Below are 22,778 nucleotides of genomic sequence, written 5' to 3'. Positions count from 1 at the left end.
AGATGGCCCTAGGACTGTGACCCAAATCTCTCAACAGACCCATACTTGGGTCCCCAGAAACCTGCCAGCTTTGAGAGGCTCAGGCTGGCTCCCGGTTCCCCTGTGAAGGGCCTTCTGGCCCACTCCTGTCCTATTCCCAAATGGAGTAAACACAACTCTGCACCTGTGGTGGGGGCAGCCAACACAGGCAGCTTAGAGCAAAGAGTTTTATTACTTGCATGTTACAGAGAACACGTCACACGAAACACTGCACACGTGGCTCCAAAGACGTAACTGAACTCCAGTAAAAGTCCAGAGAGAAAGAGCCACACAGCCCCAGTGGGGACCCACAGTCCCTCACTCAGAGGGGCTGCTTTCACCTGGCTCCACACGGAGCCAGTCAAGGCTGCAGGGCCGGACAGGACACCTGGTTTGCCTTGTGTCATGCCTGGCCTATCCTGGCCAGCTCCCCACATTTGAGCCCTATGGGACCTCAAAGGCCAAGGCAGCCTGGAGCTGGGCATTCTAGCTTTTCCAAGGCCACCGTTCAGGGTTCCTCCTGACCGCTTCTGGCCTCCAGCGTGCATTAGACAGACATCCAGGCCGGGGGTTAAGATGCTTGAGGGTATATTCCGAATTCTGCCGCTCAGATATCAAAAAGCTCCGCCTCCTTCTCCTTCCAGAAGGAGAAGCTGCGGTCGATGTATCGGCAGATGTCCTCGTTGCTGAACTCGCCCATTTCAGACAACAGCTCCAGGGGGTCTTCAGCGGGGGCTTCGGAACTAGGAGGGTCCAACGTCGGGGGAGGCGCGGCGGGCGGGGGTGGAGGCTGCGGTGCAGGGCCTGAGGTCTCCGGCTGCGCCTCAGGCCAGTCCTCCGTCTGAGCTGGGGCAGCTTCTGGGGCCGGCTCCCTCTCCTCCTTCTCTTCTTTCTCCTCTTCCTGCTCCTCCTCTTCTTTCTCCTCTTCCTGCTCCTCCTCTTCTTTCTCCTCTTCCTGCTCCTTCTCGGCCTCTTCCTCCTCAGCCGGCTTAGCCTCCGGCCTGTCTCCAAAGAACTGGTCCTTGAGGTCCTCAAAGCCGTCGCTCCAGCCCCGCCGGCCGGCCTCCACCTCCTCGAGCACTACGCGGTGGAACAGGCGGATGAGCTCCCAGGGGTGGCTGCCAAGCCGGTCGAACATCTCGTAGCACAGCAGGTGGCGAAACTTGCGCTCCTCGCGGCTCAGGCCCATCTCAAGCAGCTGGAAGTAGCCAAGCATGAAGAGGTCCAGCGTGAGGCTGTTGTAAGTCGGGGGCGCGCCGCCGTCCAGGGGCGGCAGGAAGTGCTCGGGCCAATACAGGCCATGCGCCAGCCCCGGGCCGCGGGGCTGGCGCTCGGGCACCTGCCGCAACAAACTCCGCCAGTGGCCCAGCAGCTTGCCCACGGTCTGTCTCTGCTTCAACAGGCGCCGCAGCCGCTCGTCGGGGCCGTCGCCCACGGGCGGTGGGGGAGCATCGACGGCCTCGGGGGCTTCGGGGACTGGCCCGGCGCCAGCGGCCACCACGCGGGGCAGCAGTCTGCGCAGGCGCGCCTGGGCTTTGCGCCCGTGGCCGTGGAAGGTCCACTTGCGCCAGTGCTCAAGGAAGAGGTAGACGATGCGCTCCTTGCGCATGTCGATGTAGTCCTGGACGCCGCGCAGCTCGGTGGAAAGCGGCGGCCTGCGCGCCAGCTGCTCGGGTTCAGGCGGCGCCGTCTGGCGGCCTGGCGCCTCGGCCGGGTCCGTGTAGGGCAGGGGCTCCTGAGTGGACGGCTCCTGGGTGCGGTTGTTCGCGACGGCGGCGCTTAGCTCGCAGGGACCGGCCGCGATGTAGTCCTCCTCGAGAATGGGTTCCCGCTCCGGGGTGCCCGGGGGCAGAGAGAACTTGCGGCGCGGGGGCGTGGCGCCCTGGGCGCGCAGCTCGTAGGCGGCACGGAGGTGCCGCACCGAGACGCCGCACTCGAGGATCTCGCGCGCCACGGCCTCGCGGCACCAGCTGAGCGAGTGCGAGCGGCCCAGGCACAGCGGGCCCGGCTTCCAGGGCGCGTCGGCCAGCGGCGCCAGTGGCTGGCCCGTGTCGGCGGCCAGCAGCTCGGCCAGGTGCGCGGGCCGGCCGCCCAGCGCGGCCAGCAGCGTGGCCATGTTCTTGAGCAGCGCGGAGATCTTGCCGCACCAAGCGGGCAGGCTAGCGGCGCGGCCGTGCATGCGGCGAGGGTCGACGGTGAAGCGCGGCGCCGACAGAGCGGCCGAGATGGGCAGCAGCTGCTCCAGCTCCAGCTCCAGCTGCCGCAGGCGCGCCTCCAGCTTCTGCGTCTTGTGCAGCACCTGCAGGTTCTCGATTTGCTGCTCGATGCGGAGGATGTCGGCCTCGGTCATGAGCTCGCCGAAGGGCCCGAGGATGCCATTGTACTCGCGGGAGTACCTCCAGCCCTCGCGGGGGTAGCAGCACGAGCTGGCGGATGTCAGCTAAGGCGGGGAAGACAAGAGAGGGGAGGGAGGCAGGTCTCCCTCTGGCCCGGCTCCCGCAGCGGCCGCCGGCGGGCGCCCTTTGCATGTCCCAGGTGGTGTAATGGCTCCGCGGAGCTGCGTTTGCAGGGACGCGAGCGCCTAGCTGGCGGGCGTTTACGCTGGGGCGAGGCTTCGGCCCAGGCCACCGCTCCGGGCGCTGGGCAGTGTCCATTTTGGTCGCTGGCGGGGACACAGCCGGTCGTTGGGCGCTGTCGCAGAGGCAGGGCGGGCAGACGGGGCTCCGTGCCTGGCTTGGTTGCTCATTACACCACCGAAGAACATGCAAAAGGCACTGAAGCTGCGACGCGCGGCGGCCCTCCCACCTCATCCAAGGTCTGCAATTTTGAGGCCGTATCCCAGCGAGCCCTCTCCTCACCCCAAACTGATGGCCCCTTTTCAAGCTCCCCTGTGGCCTAAACCCTCTCTGTCGACGCTGTCAGTGTTTTATTCCTGAATGACAAACACTTAAAAGAGGCTGAAGCTGTGGCTTCCAATCCCACCCCCACCCTTCTTACCTCTGGAGTAATAATACAATTTATGGAGCTAGGCTTGCCGGGCTCCATACAGCCTCCTTCTCTCCTCACTTTTCTTCCCCTCTAGGCTGCAGCTCTAGTGCGTAGCTTTTCCAGCTTGGGGGTGGGGTGGAGTGGGGAGGGCTGCCCTCACCTCACAACCCTCCCAGCTCATCCCGATCTGCACAATCCCCATGCACAAATCCAGTGATGTCATTTTCCAGTTTAACTCCCCCCCCCCCAGGCTCCCCACTGCGCCAGGATAAAGTCCATTTTCTTCCCAGCTAGGCCTGGGTGACCTGACCCCCTCCTGATCTCCCCAGCTCTCTCCTTTCCCTCCCATAGCCCAGTCACTGAGCCACGCCCACTGACCTCCCCTCTCCTGCCTGCTTGCTCTTTGCCCAGCTCTTCTCATCCACCTCCGGCTCATCTTCCACATCTACCTTAAACCTCACTTTCTTTTTCCCTAACCACCCCAGGCCAAACGGGATGGGCAGCAAGGAGCTGCCCTGGTCCTCTGCATGCCCCACCATAGATGGCACTGCCCGGTTCTGGGGGCATTTGCCACTCTGCTAAGGTGCTGTGTTCGCTTGTTGGTTGACCCCCTTACCCTCCTCCTGCAGTCCCCTCCAGAGCAGACCCTGATATAGTTCATGAATCCCAAGAGGGTACAACAGTATGTGGCACACAGACGGCACCCAGGGAATGTCTGTTGAATGGATCAATGGCAAATAATTCTGCTAGCCAGTGAAGATCAGCCTATCTGACGGATGAGGAAACTGAGGCTGAATAAGGCTCCATATCAGTGGCTGGAAAGTGGCAATGCAGGGAAAGAGCTCAGGCCAGTCTGACTGTGACCAAAAGCTTCCTGGCTACACAGAGTATGGTCCCTGGACCAGCACGGTCAGCCTCACCCTGGGGCTTGTTGCAGAATCTCAGCCCCACCAGAACCCCTCAATCAAAACAGACATTTTTACAAGATCCCGGACTCCTGGGGGTGGTGGAGGAGGAGGAGCCTGGGAAGAATCCCAGGAGAGGGAGGTTGTCCAACCCTGCTTTCCCCAAAGGTAACGGGGTTGCCTGAGTTTGAAGGGCTGCGGCAGGTTGGGGTGATGGGAGGTGAGGGGCTGGAGCCCAGGTGCAGACCCTGGGGCCCCTTGGGAAGCCCCGCCCCACCCACCTTCCGCCTCTGCTCCTCTTCCTCTTGCATCTTCAGCTGCATCTTGCGGACCATCACCTGGCGCTTCCACTCTGGGATGGGCCGGCCCTGCTCATCGTGTGTGGGGATGAGAGCTTCCACATCGAGCTGCACACCCGGCGCAGGGGTGGCAGGCGGTGCTGGCGCCAAAGTGCCGTTGAGCAGTGGCTGGGGCCCTGCGGCTGGCGGGGTTGGACTTCTGGCCCTGGACGGTGCTGGGGACGCTGGCGGCAGTGGCGAGTCAGGCTACGGGGAGAAGCGGCCAGGCTGAGTGCGGGCTGAAGCACAGGGAACTGGGGCAGGGGTGGGGGCGCCTTTCGGATGGGATCACCTACCTGGGAGGCCGGCTGCCCGCTGCCAGAGAACACCGTGGTCAGACCCTTGCTCTGCGGTGTGGGCTTCAGACTCTTGCCAGCCTTGATCTCTGCCAGTAGCTCCGAGTTGTCGCCCGTTGGGGCCATCATGTTGAAAGACTTGGTGCCTGCGCGGAGGCAGAAGAGGCGCTGGCATCCGGTGGGGTGGCATCCCTGCAGGCCCCCACCCGCCCCTCTGCTGCCCCATTGCCAAATCAGGACTGGCTCGAAGCCTTCCCTTGGTCCCAGAGAGTAGCAATCCAGATCCTAGCCCCGCTGGCGGCTCGGCTCCTGTGCACCCGAGCGGGGTCCTTTGCTGGAAGTCTTGGGACCCCACCATTCTTCCAGCCCTACTCACGGGGCGTGGGGCCCCCACCCGGAGGCCCCTGGGAGTTCATGATGGCTCTTGAGATGGCCCTGGGGACGCTGGTGAATGTCTCCGCCTAGTGTACTGACTGCCCAGCTCCAAAACACTACCTGGGGCTGGCCCCGACCTTTGTCCCTGGCTGGGCCTGCCAGGGTGGAGTCTCTCTCGGGCCCTCCCTCTGCATCAGCAAAGCCCAGTGACCCTTGAACTGAGTCCCATGGGCCTCTATGGCTATAGGGACTAGGAACCCTGGATACTGACAATCCAGCCAGTCCCCGCCTCCATCCCCTACAAACCCACAGACAGACAGACAGACAGACGCGCGCGTGCTGACACACTGGTAGCAAGCCCAGAGCACACTTAATGGCAAAGCGCTGCTCAGCTCTGGGGGACCCAGGAAAGTGGAGCCTTTACTAAGGATATGGAGTGGAGGCACTCCGGAAGAAGGACAAGGAGGGTAACATGCAAATATCCGAGAGGAAAGTTTGCATTTTTCAACTAGGCCAGCAGAGGTGACCGGGGTTTGGAGAGGGTTGTCTTCAGAACCCAAGGATGAGGTTAGGTTGTGGGAGGGGACAGGCCAATAGCTCCTGGGTTTCCTGGGCTGGGGACCCCAGAGCACAGTAGCTGGAGGAGGAAAAAGGGAAGGATAGGGCAAGCACCATCAGCCAGGCCAAGAATTTGTAGATGTGGGTGTGGTGGGGGTAAGAGGGTAGATGTGGGGGCGGAGGCCCCGACTGTGGCCTCAAGGACCCCTTGCCAGACACCGGCCCCTGCCCTGCCCTTTCCTCAAGTCCCTCACCCCTTTGGCCTTGCTTTTTCTGAGCGAGCCTTGTCCCCCACCCCCGCACCCCAGCCAGGAGCCAAGCAGGGAGCTACTCACTCTTCCTGTGCCTCAGGACTCTCACTTCTAGGGACAGAAAGGAGAGAAGTGACAGCGGAGTTAGGACTGGCGGGGGTATGGGGTGAGGCTAGGAGAGCAGGGACCATGAGAGAGGGCCTGGGAGGGCAGGAAGAGGGAAGGGAGACGTGCAGAGGAGGGGGAGGGGAGGTGGAACTTTCCAGCCGATCTGACTCTGGCTCAGGCTGCTGTGGGTTCCGCAAGGGTGGTCTGCTCAGTTGCCAGCTTTGCTGGTACCCTGAGGGCTGGACAGGGCTGCCATGGCCCCGGTCCCCTTAGCAAGGGCCTCAACCTTGGCATTGAGTTGGGATAGGGCACCCAGCCCAGGCTCTGCTGAGAAGGGGTGTCTGAGGAAGCCCAGACTCTGTTTTCCCTCCGTTCCTAGCTTCATGCTTGCTCCGGGCTGCAGAGGGAAGAAGCGGACCCTAGAGCTGGGGGCCCTTTCGGAGGGGAGGCTCAGCTGGTGCTATTGTGGGCTCTGGTCTGCAGGGGCTGGGGCTCCCTAGGAACCCCAGGGAACACAAGCTAGCCCACTCCTGGACCCTGCTGTGCCCCCCTTGCACTCCTAGTCAGAAAGATGAAGCTTTGGATGGTGCCACTAAGTACAGTCCCTGCATTGAGTGGCTGGGTGAGGAAGGCCCGGCCTGCCAGGCTGGGCTGAGACTACCTCCCTGGCTTTCCAGCAGCCCTATTGGGCAGGCCTGGTGTTACAGAAGAGAAGCCCAGGAATCCTGGTCACCAGTCTAGCTCTTGAAAAAGGATGCCCAGGAGAGTCACCAGGGGGAGCAGACATGATGGGTCACTGGCCTTGTCCCCATAGCCAGGCCTGAGCTGACCTGGAGTCCCTGGGGGAGGTCTGGCTGGGAAGAGTCTCCGAGTCTCCGATGCACCTGAGAAAGGCTCAGGGCTGTAGCTAGCTGGCTTGGAGGAAGCCGAGAAGGAGGCTGGGAGAAACTCAGGATGGATGTGAGGCAGAGAGGAGGGTGGCCAGCAGCCCTGCCTCCTCAAAGCTAGTTCTACTCAGAGCTTCCCGATAGCACAGGCTCAACAGACAGCTGCCACCAGCCCTGGGAGGCCTTCCCCGCTGGATGGGCAAGCTGGAGAGGGAAGGGGATTTGGCCTAGGTCACAAAGCTCAGGTCTGCTCTGGCTGAGCCCTCCCTCCCCTAGGGTCCATCCTCACTGGGGAGGGCTGCAGGGAAAAAAAGGAGTAAATAAAAGAGGGAGCTCTGGGGCAGTGTAGTTGGGGAGGGGGCGTTGTCTGGGTCTCCCTCCCCCCTTAGGGCTAGCACCGCCTCCCACCACTCAACCCGCCCCTACTCACTGCCAGTAGAGGAGGAGGAGCGACGCTGCCCGCAGCCGGGACCGGCGCCCTCCAAGGGCAGAGGCGGAGCGGGCGGAGGCGAGCTCAGGCCCTCGGGCAGGGGCGGCGGCGGCGGCGGTGGAGGCGGCAGCTCCCTGGACGCCTTGGGGTCCGCGGCGCAGCCGTTGTGCACGTGGTTCCCGGGGAGCAGCGCCGCCTGCGGGGGAGCGGAGGGGCCAGCGAGTGAGAAGCGAGCCGCCCGGCCAGGTCCAGGACGGCCAGCGGGTCCGGGCTGGCGGGCACGCACCTCCTCGCTGTGCGCCATGCCCGGGCGTGCGGCCGGCGGCTCCCCGGGACAGCGTCCCAGCTGTCGGTAGTAGTCCCCCGTGCTGGGCTGCTTGCTGAAGGCGCGGGGCTTGCGGGCGGAGTCCTGCCTCCGCAGCCCGTTGTGGCCGTTGCGGGAGCTCAGCTGCGGAAAGACAGTGGGGAAGTGGGCTTCAGGCCCCTGTCCCTTATGTCTCCCGCGCGCTCCACGCCCAGCTGGTCACCTTCCCGGGGGCTCACGGCCAGCAGCTGTCGAAGGGTGAAGCCAGCCGTGTTCCCAGCCCCTGTTGTTCTCAGAGCGGGGATGGGACGAGGGGCATAGAGACCTCGGTGGAAGGGCAGGCTCGGTTGGCCCTACAGGGAGGGGTTCTGGGCACCGGCCAAGGGGCGCCGAGGCCCCCACTGAGGCTAGAAGGGGCGGGCCCAGGGGCGGGGTGGCCCAGCCCAGACGCCAGGGGGAGCCGGAGAAGGGGCAGCTCCTGGTTTAGCCGGCGCTCAAGCCTCAGCCGCACCCCAGACCCGGCTGCCACGCCGTTCCGCTCGTCCCCAAGTCCCTGCCGAATCCTCTCGCGGGGATCCCGGCCGAGGGAGCCCTCTCGAAAGCCTGTGTCCTATGAAGCTCCTGTATGCCCCGAGCCCTCAGCTGCCCAGCCCGGGGCTGGGACTGCTCCTACCTGCGCCTGTGCCGGTGGCCCCCGCTGTGCACCTGGCGGCGGGGGCGGCATGGACCCGACACCTGCGCTACCTGATCCTTCCTCTCAGGTTACAGCCTCAGAGCCTCTGAGCGCCTACGAGCTTTGTCGGCCTGACATCACCCAGGCCCGCCAATCCTGGGCAGTGGGGGGGATGCCACGGGGGCGCCCACGGCTCCGCCACACCTGGCCGCTGCTCCGCGCCTGCCCTGCCGGCCAGATGTGGCTCCTCTCCCTGCGCCTCTCTCCCTCCACTATGTGCTACTGAGCACCAGGGCCTTCATTCCCCCCTTTCCCCATACCTCCGTCTTCTGAGACATTAAATGCGGGCCTGACCGCGGGCGGTGAACCCCTCCCTCACTTGGCCCCCTAGGTCCCGGGTCACGCCCCCGCCCTTCCCTTGCCGCATCTGGAAACCATCGCCCTCCGCGTAAGCGACACCGACACCCTGGACCAAGCCTCGGGTTTCAGGGGCGGCAAGGCGGCTCGGGTGACAGCTAAGCGCCCGCCCCGTGGCCGCTGCAACCCACTAAGCCGTGCTCAGAGAGGACGGGAGGCAGTGGGGCCAAAGGCCGAGTCAACGGGTGGGGGCCGTCTCCTGCCCCACCTCCCAGCTCATTCATGCCCGCAGTGGCCCCGGACCCTCCGCCCCACCTGACCAGGCTCACGTTGCAGGAAATCGGACACCGCAGGATTTGTTTTCTGGGCCAGCCCGCCCCCTCGGCGCCCCCTGCAGCCCCGAGGCGCAGACAGCACGACCCTGCTCTGGCCGCGGTCAGGCAACCAGGCCAGGGGGCTTGGGGCGCTGCGGGCACACAAAGGGCCCTTTGTGGAGCTGCCCGGAGCCTGCGGCCTGGCACGCACACACCCGGGAGGGGAACAGGGACCCGAAGTCCTGGCGCTCTGGCTCAGAGAAAGGGAGGGGGCATAGGTTGGCCACCAGTCCTGTGGCTTTCCTGGTGGGAAAAGTCCTCAGTCCCCTGCAGGCCTCTCCTGGGGCCACACCTTCTAGAGATGAAAGGGGGACCCGACTGAGCTTAGTCTGCGGTGGCATGGGAGGGGGCAGGTAGACTCATTGTGCAGGCTATGTCCCTCTCCTCCCCCACCCAGCGGCCTTGTGACCTGGGTCACCTGTGCGAATTGTTTACTTAGCTCAGCCATCCGGTGGCTTGCCTTGGGGTTGAGAGAGAACTACAGGGCCAGGGGTCCCACAGGGCACTCAGGAGCCTCCACCCCACACTCAGCCACCCAAGGACTTAGGCTGCCTCTCGAAGCAGTGTTAGTCTGTCCGCGTGGCCAGTGCCCCAGAGCCCCCTCCATGCCTCCCTGCGGAGGGCTCACAGAGCTGCCCAGAGCAACCCTCTGTCCCCTGCTCCACTCCAGCGCCTCAGCCAGGGTCCCAGAGGCCCTACCACCCCAGGCACCTTGCTCTCAGTGTGCCCACACTGGACTCCTCCCCTGTCTCCCAGGACTCCCATCTCAGGCCTGGCCCTTCCACCCCATTGGGACCCCAAGCCCCAAACTGGGAGTCAGAGTCCGTTTAACCCCTCCCTCAGTCCTGCTGCTGCGCTCTCCTGGCCTCGGGCTCTCCTGGCCTTCCCCTCCACAACCACACTTCCCCGGGTCTCCCACCCAAAGGACACCCCTCCTTGGGGCCCTTCCCTGTCTGGGCCACAGGGATGTATAGGTCTGTGAAGGGGCAGTTTGTCCACATTCTCTGCTGACACTCCATGACTACCCTGCCACGCTGTGGAAGAGGTGGTGAGGACCCAGCCCCCCTGAGAGGCACAACCATCTGGGTGGGTGTATGTTCCTAACTCCTCCTCTGCCCCCAGATCCCCAGTGGGCAGTGCCTTTGTCTTACCCATCTTCCTAAGCCCAGTGCCCAGCCCTGAGTCCCCAAGGGGGCTGGCCAGGAATGTGGACTCTTGAATAGGCCACTGGCCCTGGGATCCTCGCCCTGTACCCACGAGCCAGGCGGTCCTTGGCCTCCACCGCCTCTCGTCAGCCCAGGTCTCGTGCTAAAAGGCAAGCAGGCGGGTGAAGGCCCACTACCTCCTTCCTGAAGGCCAGGGTCTCCACGTGGCGGAGTTTGCTCTTGGTTTGCATGTAGATCTCAGCCGCTTGCAGCCCCACTGGGGGCTTGGGAGCTGGGTAGCCTGGTGGGGGAGGGGGTGGTGGAAGGAAGCTGGGTGGTGGCAGTGGGGGTGCGGTTCTCTCCGCCTTGCCCGGGGCCAGGCTCAGCTCTGGGTGCAGCATGTCCATGTAGCTCTGTATGGACGCATCTCTGCCGCTGGGAAGCACTGTGGAGGAAGGGAAGGCTGAGTTTGCGAGTTTGCAGGGAGGCTGTGCCCCAGGACTGAGACCCTCTACTGTCCATAAACAGCTTGCCTAGGAGCAAGGCAGACTCAGGGGTACAGCCCAGTATGGCCTCACCCACGCCCTGGCCCTGCCCTCCCCTCACCCTGCACCTGTTGGGGGAGAAAACACAGGCTCCAGTTTGGAGGGGACGCCCCAGGGAGCCTTGGGCTCCAGGGTGTGCCTGTGGAGCGGAGCCACCTGGAGGGCGGAGGGGCTGCTTCCCAGGGCAGAACTGGCAGGACAGGTGGCAGGAATATGGGTGGCCACACCCAGTCTTTTCAGGGTACCCTGCCATCTCTGCATGCCACCACCTGGTGGCACGAAACAGGCATCGCACGTGGACAGACACCCATGCTCAGGGTGTGGTCAGTGTGTGTGCACGGGTGTCTGGCTTCTGCTTGAATTTTTGTGCATGTGTATGTTTGTGGGTGAGTACACATGCTTCTTTGTATTTACGAATGTGTTTGTATTAATCTGTGGACATGGAGTGTGTGTGAGTACATCTAGGGTATAGAAGGGGGAGTTGTGTGCTTGTGTGTACTGTAGGTGTGTGCATTATAACTGCACAGCTCTGTATGTGCAGTCGTGCATTCATATCTGTATATTATATGTACACACGTACAAGTGTGCACTCATTTATTTATTTTTTGAGAGAGAGAGACACACACACACACACACACACACAGGAAGAGAAAGGAACATTGAAAAGCTCCTGTGTGTGCCCTGACCGGGGAATCAAACTGGCAACCTCTGTGCTCTGGGAGAACGGTCCAACCAACCAAGCTATCCGGTCCAGGCTGAATTTTTATTGATTTTTAGGGAGACAGAGAGAGAAAAGAAGAGAGAGGGTAGTGGGAAGGGAAGCATTCATTTGTTTTTCCACTCAAGTCATGCATTCATTGGTTGCTTCCCATGTGTGTCCTGACTGGGGATCAAACCCACAACCTTGTTGTTTCAGGTCAACGCTCTTAACCAACTGAGCTATTGGCCAAGGCCCACTCTTTTTTTTTTTTTTTTATTGGTTTTTAGAGAGAGAGAGTTTGAGAGAGAGAGAGAAGCAACAAGTTGATGCTTCACTTTAGTTGTTCATTGATTGTTTCTCATACGTGCCTTGATCAGGCAAGCCCGGAGTGTCGAACCGGCGACCTCAGTGTTCCAGGCCAACACTCTATTCACTGCGCCACCACAGGTCAGGCCAAGTGTGCACCCTTGAGTGTATAAAGTCTGGGGGACAGCTTGTGCATATGTGAGTAAGGATATGATATTGTGGGAGGTACGTGAGGGTTTTGTCAGGGGGAGAGTATGTGTGGATATACATGTATATTGCGATGGGAACACACAAGTATGAGAGTCACCTGTCTGTCACCAGGACCAGCGTCCTCTCCTGGAGACCTGGGCAGCCTTTAGCACCAGCTGTGGGCGGAGTGGGCCTGGGGCTGGCCCTCGGGGCCCAGTGGCCTGGTTCCAGCCCTCCTCCCTCCCCCTCTTCCCACCTGGCCCACTCACCATGCAGAGGACGCCGACCCTTGACACTGGACTGGCTGGAGGAGCAGGAGTCGTAGTTGGACAGGGTGCTGGTGGGCGAGCTGAGGTCGAAGTTCAGCGGCTGGACTGACATGGTGGTATTGGGCGAGGACATGCCCGAGTCCGGCTGCTTGGCCTCCAGCTCAGCGGATGGGTCCCTGGACAGCACACGGTGCTCCAGACTCTGAGCAGAAGAGGGAGATGCTGTGAGGACAACCAGCCCCGAGACCAGTGTGCCCTGGGTCAGGCATGCCCTCGCTGTGTGCCCTTGGCTAAGCCAATGTCCTTTCTAGGCTCTCTTCCCCATCATGAGAGGGTCTTTCAGGCCCAGTCCCTCAGCAGCAGGACAGCAGGTTCCTGGGAAACTCCTACTCCTGGCCTCTCCCTACTCAGGCGGGCTGAGAGACTGATGGAAGAGCGACCCCTGGGTTGGACCTCAGGGAAGAACTGCACGGTGACAGCTTTCTTCCTCACCGACCGGCAGAGGGCTTGGGCGTCAGTGTATCTTTGGGGAGAGGGCTCCAGCTCTGCAGCTGTGAGCAGGGAAGGGTATACAGGGCACCCACAACCTGCAGGAAGGACTGATCCCGCATTACTTGGCCAGTAACTCCTGTCTCCCCTGGCCCTATGAGGCAAATCCCGACACCAGCCCAACCCTGACTCCCAACGGGGTATTTGGGGAGAGAGTGGGGCCTGGGTGGCCCAGCTGAGCTAGGTGGACATCAGAGCCAAGGCTTCCAAGCCAGCCATTCCCTGCCACTGCCAGTGCCCCTGCCAACGGACCTGACCCTCCCGCGCTGGGAGCGGAATGGGGTGGGGGCCCTGCTTACGTTGCCCATGCTGGCCCTGCTGCCGGCAAGCCTGCTTGCTGTTTCTACCCAGGCCTGCTCCTCCTTGCCTGAGAAGTGTCACAGGCCCCCCGGGAGTGGGAGGCAGGCCTAGCCCAGCAGCCACACTCATTGGCCTGTTATCAGGGGATCTGCGGGACTGTTGGCATTTTCTGGGCTGGCATCTTCTGTGGTGGGGCTCTGTCACTGCTGCTGCTGGGGCCCCCTTGGTGAGGGGGCCGGGGCTCCCCCACTCCACACACTTTGGTCATGGCAGCTGGGACCGGGGGAGGGGCAGCTGAAGATGCTCTTTGCTTGGCCAGAGCAGTGGGCACCGGCAGTGCCAGGCCTGACCCCATGGGTCACTCTCCTGCCCAGGAGGCTGACTTTAAGTTTTATCTCCCCCACTTCCTAGCTACCTGACCTTGGGCAAGTCACTTCTCCTTTCTGTAGCTGAGCTCCTCATCTATAAATGGGACAGCAGTACTTCCTGCTCCAGTATCAATGATTTTAAAAGTTAACATGATTTTATTTTAAAAAATGTACTTATTATTTTGAGAGAGAGGAAGGGAGCGCAAGAGAGAGAGACAGAAACAGCGATCTCTTCCTGTGTGCGCCCTGACCAGGGATGGAACCAGCACAGTACCCTTGGCCCTTGGGGCCAGAGCTAAAAGTTAAAGTGATTTTCTAAGTTGGTGAAGTGCCAGGGCATGGGGGAGTCAGCGAATGCTGTATGTATCCACCGTTACTGCTCACAGAAATGAGGGGATCAGGGAACGTGCAGGTACCCCAGTCCTTTTAGCCGTTTGTATGGTACATGGTCACCAATGAAATACAAGTCGGTTTTGCATCTCATTTGCATAGTCAAACAACTATCCTTGACTTGTCATTTGCTTTTCTGATGTTCTTGTTTAATAAAAAAATAAATCAAATGTTTAATTTTTTTATCGCTTTGTATTCATTTTGAAACATCCCCTAGTTTTTGTGAGCAGTGTATTATATTAGTATTACCGCGAAGACTGACTGAGATTACACCCTAAAGCCCAAGACTGGGTGCCTGCCGGAGTCAGATTTCAAGGAGTGCTGCTTATTCTTTATTGCCAGCAGCTGCAGTCTGGAGAGGATGTGGGGCATGGTGCCACCCCCTGTCCTCTGCCACAGAGTCACCGACTTTTTCAACTGGAAGGAATTCACCTCTGGTGCAGGAAGGCCCCTTCCAGGGTGCTTACACCTGCTTGTGGACCTCGCTGACGAGGCCTGCACTATATAGGTTGACCCTCCTATCTTGGCCTTTTCCGGGGGAAGTTCCCCCTCAGGTCCAGTTCACTCTCTGGCGCTGGGGCTGGGCTGTGCTCTGCAGTCCCCAGAACCAGGGTGCCCCCCCCCTCCCCCCCCCCCCCCCCCCCCCCCCCCCCCCCCCCCCCGCTCACCAACCAGCCAGACAGTGCTGAGGGCAAGGGACCACCCCCTCTTCTCTCCTCCGGGCCTCATTTGCACCCCTCTGGTGGCCGGGCTGCCCTTGGAGCTGATCAGTGTCCTTCCGATGGCACCTGTGAGGCCTCCCACTTTCCTCTTCTCTCATATCCCAAAGCAGGTATGACACCAGATGACGCAGAACCCTGAACTCGAAGCCACCCACACCTGCGCTCAAGTCCCAGTGGGTTCCTTCTCGGCTGTGGTAACCATGATCAGAGAATTTAAAAAGAGCACCACAGGCTTCCAAAAAAGTAAGTTCACCATAAGTGAACCTGTGGTGTCGTGGTCCAGGGAGGCCAGGTCACTGGGCGCCACCATTTAATAGCTGTGTGACCTTGGGTCTCCCTGAGACTCAGTTTATCCTGAAACGGAGATGCTAGCGCTACCTACCTCAGAGGGTGGTGATGAGAATTAAATGAGCTGTACGTGTGGGCTGTGGTCAGCCCGATGAACTGACTTGTTGCCAGCCTTCCTTCTTATCAGGATGACCCTGGTCCTTCTTCTTGTGACCTTTCTGCCTCCACCCCCCACCCCACCCCACCGCACTCCTCAATGGTCAGCGGTCTGGGCTGAGAAGCCCTGTGGGGTTGTGGCCTAGGGCCCTTACTCTTTGTGTGACCTCCTGCAAGGGGCTGCACGTCCTTGCACCCCGGCTTCCTCAGCAGTAAAAGAGGTAACAAGACCTGCCTCTGGGGGGAAGGGCGGGTCGGGGAGAGGGATGAGATAACGCGGGAGCTGCGTCCAGGTCGTACCAGGTTCTCCACAGTGCGCAGGTAGCGGGTGCAGTGGCTGTGGCCATTGTAGTCCGAGAGGTCGGCAGCTGTGTATCCGTCCCGGTCGCGGACGTCCAGCTCCGCGCCATTCACCACCAGGATCTGGCAGCACTGCAGGGGGCACGCAGGGAGGATCCCCGCCGCTAGCCCCGATTCCGGATCCCTGATCCCCGTGCCCCGGCGGGGCTGCGATAAGAGCGCGGTGCCGGTAGAGGGCGCCCGCCCTCCGGCTCAAGGCCCCGCCCCCGGCCCCGCCCTCACCTCCAGCTCCCCGTTTTCCGCGGCGTCGTGCAGTGGGGTCCCGCCCCACAGGTCAGCCGAGATCTCGCCGCCGTGCAGCAGAAGCCAGCTGAGCACTTTGGCGTGGCCGCGGCTTGCTGCAAAGTGCATGGCCGTTGCGCCGTCCCTGTCCTTCTCCGACAGGCTCACGTCGGTGCAGCTCACCTGGGCGGGAGGGGGTGGGGAAAGAAGGGAGGGGGGCTTGGCGCCAGGCCCCTCCTGGTCCCGCCCCGTCCCAGGCAGGCCCTGCTCCCTTCCGGACTCCATCCCGCCACCCTACCTCCCTGTCCCGGAGCTCACCAGCCACACGATGACCGGACTGTGGCCCATCTGTGCCGCAGCGTGCAGCGGGGTCATGCCGTCGTGGGCGCTCGTGTGCGGGTCCGCGCCGCACTCCTGCACCAGGTACTGCGTCACCTCCAGGTGGCCCTCCTGGCACGCCAGGTACAGGGGCGTGGCACCGTTCTTGGTTTGGGCATTCACTCCTCTGCGAACGGGAAGCACCCACTGAGGCTCTCAGCGCCAACCCCTTCCAACGCCCTCTTACGACCCTCATCCCCTTCCCAGGAGCTCTGGAGAGCTGCTGGCTGGGTCAGAGAAGGCCTAGTCACTAGGCCCCACTGTTCCTTACTCCCTCTGGACTCAGACCGGTGCCAGCCTCCTTCAGGAGACACCTCTGGTTTGCCCCTTCCCCCAGCAGCTTCCTTTCCCTGCACATCCCCCTGAGCTCTCCTTGCCCTCCAAAAATAGCCCACTTTCTTTATTTTTTAACCAAGATCTACAAGGACATGGTGACTTGGCCTCTCCCTACCCACTGTCACTTTATGTCCCCACACCTGCTGTCTGCTCTCTCTGCCTCTGATCCTGCCCCACCTCTGTCCAGAATGCCTTTCCCTCCTCCCTCCTCTTAAAGACTCAGCAGCACAGACCCCTCCTCCATGAGGCCTGCCCTGATTCTCCCAGGCAGAGCAGGCCTTTCTTACCTCTGTTCCCCATACTGCCCTGAGCCCACTCCATGGACCACCTGTCATGCCTGACTTTGGCCCCTGCCTCCCCCAAAAGGCTGAGTTCCCAGGAGGCAGAGTGGTGGGCTTGCCAGATAAAACACAGAATGCCTGGTTAAATCTGAATATCAGATAAATAACACATCATTTAAAAAATATAAATATATCCCAAATATTGTATAAGGTATCCTTATAGTGAAACACAGTATGTTGTTTGTCTAAAATTAAAATTCTAAAAAAAAAAAAAAGGAATATATACATAAAATTAAAATTCAATTGGGTATCCTGGTGGTGGCCATTAATCTGGCTACTGGCTATGGCCGCCATTCCCCAAGCACTTCTGGTGTGCTGTGTTGTGCTGTGTCAGCAGGCAGGTCTCATCGAACACCCTGATTTAGCTCCTGCTATCATTCCCATTTGCAGAGGGGCAGCTGAAGTGCAGAGGCTATGACATGCCTTGGGTCACACAGCTGGTAAGCGGCACATGAGTGCACATCTGCCTGGGTGATGCAGCCCCTGGGGCTTCCCTGGGGCCTAGCTTGCACCTAGGTGTCACTGCCCCTCATCCCAGCTCCCCAGCTCCCACACAACAGTCCTAACTGGGGAACTGGGAACCAACCCCGTGAGATAGAGTGTTGCTGGGGTTGTACCTGCTTTTCTGACTTCACAGTGGGGTGCGGACTGTCCAGAGTGCAGTTACCAGAGCTGAGCACGAGGTGGCGCCACAACCTTAGGCCCAAATTCATGAGCTGCCCACTGACCTCCCCAGTGGTTCTAAGCTCATGATGAGGGCTGTCTGTGTCCTGCAGTGCTGGGCTCAGCCTCTGTGCCCCGGGTAGTGCAGTACTTCATGTGACTTCACCCTCTACCCACTCACTTCATCAATCACATGCTCCACCCCATCCATTTATTCACGCCCTCAGTCCCTCCCTCCCTCACCTAATTGCCAGCCCCTCTGTCCATCAAGGCTCCAGCCAGGCCACCCATTCCTCTCCCATCTGCCCACTCACTCACCCTCCGGCACCCCCAACATGACTTGGCTCCTCCCTCCCAGTCCTCCCACCAACCTCCCAGGTGACTTCTCCCTGTCCCAGGGGTCACTTCCCTGACCTCTGGTCCCAGGCCACCTGCAGCCAGCACTGAGCACCCAGTCCTTGCTCTCTCCTTCCTCCTGTTGTGGGCTGCCTCTCCCCAGACACAGAGCTGCCACTGGCTGGGGCATTTCACACATTTGGGGAGGAGCAGGGACCATGCCTGGCTGCCCTCCGTTACCCCACCGGTGTCAGGGTAGAGTGGCACCCACGAGCCAGTATTGCCGACACCACATACCCACATGCACACCTCTCCTCAGGGACACACTGGCGCGGGGCCACCAGCCTCCACGCCCCACTGCCAGCATCGCCCCCACACACGCATTCTCATGCTGGTGCGTCAGTAACAACCCGTTTAATATTTCATGACCGACACTTGGTGGCCTGAATTATTCACCCCGTAACCAAGGCACCATGAGTTCTGGGGTCCTGGGTATCCAAGGCTAGAGGGGACCACCCCCCAGGGCCCATCGGACTCTCTTTGGGGATGTCTGAGGCAACACCCACACTCATACACTGCTAGTGCAGGCAGCCCAACCTGCTGGGGGCCCTGCCCTCCCAGCAACCCCTGGTTGGCAGGTATCCATGACCCAGGGGTGCCCAGCCAGCAGGAGGTCTGAGAAGTTGGCACAGAACAGGACTCAGGCAGGGAGGGGTGGTCGTGGCCTCTGGCCGAGTCCCCAGCTGGCGCTCTCAGCTGTAGTCCCTGGCCCAGAGGAGATGCTCAGTAAACGTTTGAGCTCCTCACCATGACGATTAGTATTTCAGCCTCTGTACTCCTGATCCCCATTTGGGGGCCACAGCTCCAGCCTGGGAAGCCCTCCGACATGGGGCAGAGACACAGCTGGGCCAGGGTGGAAGATGGGGTGCTAGCCTTGTTACCTCTTCTACCTCAGCCTGGAGGCCAGAGGAGGGGTACCCTCATGTTACAAAACTATGGATGAATGTCAAGAAATAAATGAATGGACTCAGATGGGGAGAGGAATTTATAATAGTTATCGTAATAGTCATCATTCAGAATGGTGGTAGTGGGTACCATTTATGGGACAGTCTCTCTGTTCCAAGCACTGTGATGAGCATGACGCATGTTCTCTCGTCTCATCCTTGTAAAATGACCTCATAAGGCAGGCATTAGCATTGCTTTCCTTTTACAGATGGGGAAACTGAGGCACAGAGCTCTAAGATCACTCCATGAGAGAGAGGCTGAGAAGGACCTGGTTTAGCCCCTCCTCCCAAGGTGTGCCAGGGTCTTGCCTCTTGTGTTTTTTTATTCTTCTTCTTTCTGAAGCTGGAAACGGGGAGAGACAGTCAGACAGACTCCCGCATGCACCCGACCAGGATCCACCCGGCACGCCCACCAGGGGCGATGCTCTGCCCACCAGGGGGCGATGCTCTGCCCCTCCGGGGCGTCGCTCTGCCGCGACCAGAGCCACTCTAGCGCCTGGGGCAGAGGCCAAGGAGCCATCCCCAGCGCCCGGGCCATCTTTGCTCCAATGGAGCCTTGGCTGCGGGAGGGGAAGAGAGAGACAGAGAGGAAGGGGGGGGTGGAGAAGCAAATGGGCGCTTCTCCCATGTGCCCCGGCCGGGAATTGAACCCGGGTCCCCCGCACGCCAGGCCGACGCTCTACCGCTGAGCCAACCGGCCAGGGCCGCCTCTTGTGTTTTTGGCTCTTCAAAGCCATCAGTGAGTACTGGCCTGTTGGCTCAGTGGTAGAGAATTGGCCTGGTGTGCAGGAGTTCCGGGTTCGATTCTCAGCCAGGGCACACAAGAGAAGCGCCCATCTGCTTCTCCACCCCTCCCCCTCTCCTTCCTCTCTGTCTCTCTCTTCCCCTCCCGCAGCCAAGGCTCCATTGGAGCAAAGTTGGCCCGGGCACTGAGGATGGCTCCATGGCCTCTGCCTCAGGCACTAGAATGCCTCTGGTTGCAACAGAGCAACGCCCCAGATGGGCAGAGCATCACCCCCTGGTGGGCATGCAGGGTGGATCCCAGTCGGGTGCATGCAGGAGTCTGACTGCCTCCCCATTTCCAACTTCAGAAAAATACAAAAAAAAGAAGAAAAAAGCCATCAGTGAAGTGGAGGCAATATTCAACTGTGAGACGTACTCAGAGAGCCCTCAGCAAGTGCCTGGTACCATGCGGTATTTGGGGATCTCTCCTCCCTGTGCCTTTGTGTGTGTGTGGGGGGGTGCTGTTGGCCTGGGGTGTCCAGACCTTGCCAAGCAGGAGTCACTTCCTGGAGGAGAGGGGCGGGGTCTCCGGGGACCTCTGGACCACCTAGGGGTAAAACACTCTGCTCCTAGCCCTTGCCCCTTGACCTGGCCTCTGCTCACCCCCTGACTCTGTAGCTCACTGCACAGGGCCCCTGAGAGTTCTTTACCTGCCCTAGCCTCAGTGTCCGCATACAGCAAATGGGCATGATAACTGTCTGGCCTCTCCATGCCTCTTGTGAGGAAGTGGAAGTTTTGCAAAGTGACATGTTTCCTCTGAGGGCAGGGTGCTACCGTCACAGGCTGACCTGCCAGCCCCCTCACCCGTCCACTGCTGGGCCATGATATCAACCCCCGGTAGATTTCCCATCCTCACCTGGCTTGGCCACGCCCTAACAGATGTCCTGCCCCTTCTCCAGAACACCTGCTTCTCCCGGCTTCCTGGACAAGACTCAGCCTCCAGTGCTGGGCTGAAGGGTTTGTGGAAATCTCTGTCCACGATTTGTGCTAGCCCATTGCTACTGTTGTCACAAGGAACAAGGAGTGACCCACCCACAGAACCCCACTCAGGCCCAACAGCCTTTTCAGTGGGCCCCCAATGTCTATAATTTCTGCCCCAAGGGCGGGCAGAGAGGGTGAGGTCTCATTGAGGGGTCAAGCTGTTCTGAATGGGTTACACAGCCTTTGGTGACTCTCCCTCTCTTGTCCTCCAGTCCTGCCTCCTGGCTTATTTGAAAAGATCCCACTTCGGGGAAGACATGTAGCCTGATATGAAGAAGGTTCTAGAACAGTCAGCTTTACACTACCTCATCGACAAGCCTGGAATAGGTCACAAAGCCTACACTTCCCTGCAGCCCTGCCGCCTTCCTGGTGGCCCTTGCTGAGGCCGAGCTCGGGCCCGCCTCAGGCCTCTCCCCTCCCAGTGCTAGCTGCCACACCAGCACGCTCGATCGTTGCATGGCTGACCCCTCTTCTACTTTTTAATTTATTGATTGATTTTAGAGAGATGGAGGGGAGAGAGAAGCATTTATTTGTTGTTCCACTTAGTTGTGCATTCATTGGGTTGCTTTTTGTATGTGCCCTGCTGGGACTGAACCTGCAACCTTGGTGTTTTGGGATGACCATTTTAACCCACTGAGCTAACTGGCCAGAGCCAGCTGACCTCTCTTCTTTTTTAAATTTTTTTAAAATTAAAAAAATTTTTCTTGACTGGGGAGGCAGAGAGACAGACTCTTGCATGTGCCCCAGCCAGGATCCACATGGCAAGCCCCCTACTGGGGATGCTCTGCCTATCTGGGGCTATTGCTCTGTTGCTTAGCAACCAAGCTATTTTAGCACCTGAGGCAAGGCCATGGAGCCATCCTCAGTGCCCAGGGCTAACTTGCTGCAACCCTGCTATGGCTGCAGGAGGGGAAGAGAGAGACAGAGAGAAATAAGGGAGAGGGGGAGGGGTGGAGAAGCAGATGGGCACTTCTCCTGTGTGCCCTAGCCGGGAATCAAACCTGGGACATCCACATCGGTAGGGCCGATGTTCTACCACTGAGCCAACCAGCCAGGGCCCTGACCCCTCTTCTAATTCAGGGCTCAGGTGAGCTCTCTCATCTCTTCAGAGAGCCTTCCTTCACCTCCTCGATCTAAAGAACATGCCAGTCGCTCCCTACCCAATGACCTCACTTCACGTCTCAGTGCTGGTCACTCTAGAATCGTCTTGTGCACTTATTTCACTCATTCCAGGGACACATCATGAGGCTTCCAGCAGCATGCCGGGATGGGCAGAGCCGCGGAGATGGACAGCAGAGGCCGACCCTCCCAGAGCTCGGTTCCACCTCGGCTGCCAGACCGCAAAGCACCACCATGAGCAAATCAGCAAAAACTCTGAACGTGGCACCTGTCCCCAACCTGTCTCCTTGTTTGTTCCCTAGGAGTCAGCTCTGTGAGGCTGCAAGGGCTCGCCATGTCCCTGCAGCTGACCAGGCTGGGCCCTCAGCATGCGCTCAGTTGCTACTTGTTGAATGAATAAATGTGGGCGGGAGAGGGATAACCAGGCCAAGAACTCTGCGGTGCTGCTGGTGCTGCTAGAGCCGGTTAGGTCCACCTGCCAGGCGGGCCCAGGGAGGCCCGGGAGGGGGTTCTGTCCGAGGTCCTGTGCAATGAGCTGCAGGCAGGGCCAAAGTCTGGGATTCCAGACTCCCCATTCATTCAACAAAAATGGACTAGTGTCAGGCACTGAGCACGCAGGACGGGAAGGGCGAGGTTGCTCTCGTTAGTGGGGACACACAGCCAGGCACAGAAGGCGATGCCAGGTAACATGAGGGTGCCGGGGAAGGTGAGGCCTGAGGCCGGGAGACAGGGCGCCCACGTGCTACAACCTGAAAGCGCCCAGGGCAGGCTGTGCTGACAGGGGCAGGGAGCAGAGACTGGAAGGAGGGCGGGGCTCTGTGGGGAAGGGTTCCACGTGGAGGGAACAGCCAGTGCGAAGACAAGAGGGTACAGGCCTGCAGGAGCAGCACCGGTGGTGGGGTTACAGCTGGAGGGGCAGGGGCGGTGGCAGACCCAAGGTAGGAGGACCCCGGGCCCGTTGTCAGTGACGGGGAGACTGAGGCCGGTCCACAGAGGTGGGCAAGCTGAACAGGTAGAGGGCAGGCACGGGCCAGGGCGGGCAGAGCCATTGGGCCCCTGGGACCTGCCAGGCTTGGCTAGGAGCTGCTGGTGGAGGTCGAGGCTGTCTCCACTGAGAGGGGCTCCACCTGACTCCACCAGGTCCCTCGGTCTCCAGCTGCCCTCTGGGTCAGGCCCTGCCCCAGCCCCTACTGCAAACAGCCAGGGTGGGCCTGGGCAGCAGTCACTAAAAATAAGTGAGCTCCCAGTGCCTGTGGCAGAAGCAGATGCCCAGCAGGGGAGGGGCAGACCCAGGCCCAGGCAGAGCCCTTCTAAGGGGGAGCTAAGCCCCAAGCCCTGGGGCCCCCTAAGGGGTGAGCCACTCGGCTTCCTGCATGGGGTGGGAGCTACCTGAACCCTTCCGGCTGGGCTGTGGAAGCAGCCAGGCTCCGCGAGCTTTGCACAGAGAGGGGAAAAGGGGGTCCTTG

At 60.4% G+C, this 22,778-nt stretch overlaps 1 protein-coding gene across 8 annotated transcripts in view; it reads right to left on the bottom strand.

The window, feature by feature from the left end:
• Nucleotides 1-22,778, bottom strand: part of ESPN (espin) — a 31,546-nt gene that overhangs the window by 1,904 nt on the left and 6,864 nt on the right. Inside the window, exons 3-13 of one of the 8 annotated variants that reach the window (XM_066374906.1) lie at nt 15,690-15,876; nt 15,372-15,554; nt 15,090-15,221; nt 12,017-12,218; nt 10,205-10,452; nt 7,441-7,602; nt 7,155-7,350; nt 5,814-5,840; nt 4,546-4,691; nt 4,193-4,456; nt 193-2,458 (exon numbers count right to left, since the gene is read on the bottom strand). In XM_066374906.1, coding sequence (XP_066231003.1) covers nt 626-2,458; nt 4,193-4,456; nt 4,546-4,691; nt 5,814-5,840; nt 7,155-7,350; nt 7,441-7,602; nt 10,205-10,452; nt 12,017-12,218; nt 15,090-15,221; nt 15,372-15,554; nt 15,690-15,876 — 3,580 coding nt within the window. In that variant the 3' untranslated portion in view covers nt 193-625. Of the gene's footprint in view, nt 1-192; nt 2,459-4,192; nt 4,457-4,545; nt 4,692-4,921; nt 5,680-5,813; nt 5,841-7,154; nt 7,603-8,131; nt 8,407-8,451; nt 8,485-10,204; nt 10,453-12,016; nt 12,219-15,089; nt 15,222-15,371; nt 15,555-15,689; nt 15,877-22,778 lie in introns of those variants that run through there. The other 7 variants (XM_066374911.1, XM_066374907.1, XM_066374913.1 and 4 more) reach the window with 7 other exon arrangements.

The sequence above is a fragment of the Saccopteryx leptura genome, chromosome 3, assembly GCF_036850995.1.
Source record: "Saccopteryx leptura isolate mSacLep1 chromosome 3, mSacLep1_pri_phased_curated, whole genome shotgun sequence".
NCBI lineage: Eukaryota > Metazoa > Chordata > Mammalia > Chiroptera > Emballonuridae > Saccopteryx > Saccopteryx leptura.
Note: the sequence above shows the minus strand (reverse complement) of the source record. Positions and strands in the feature narration are given on the sequence as shown.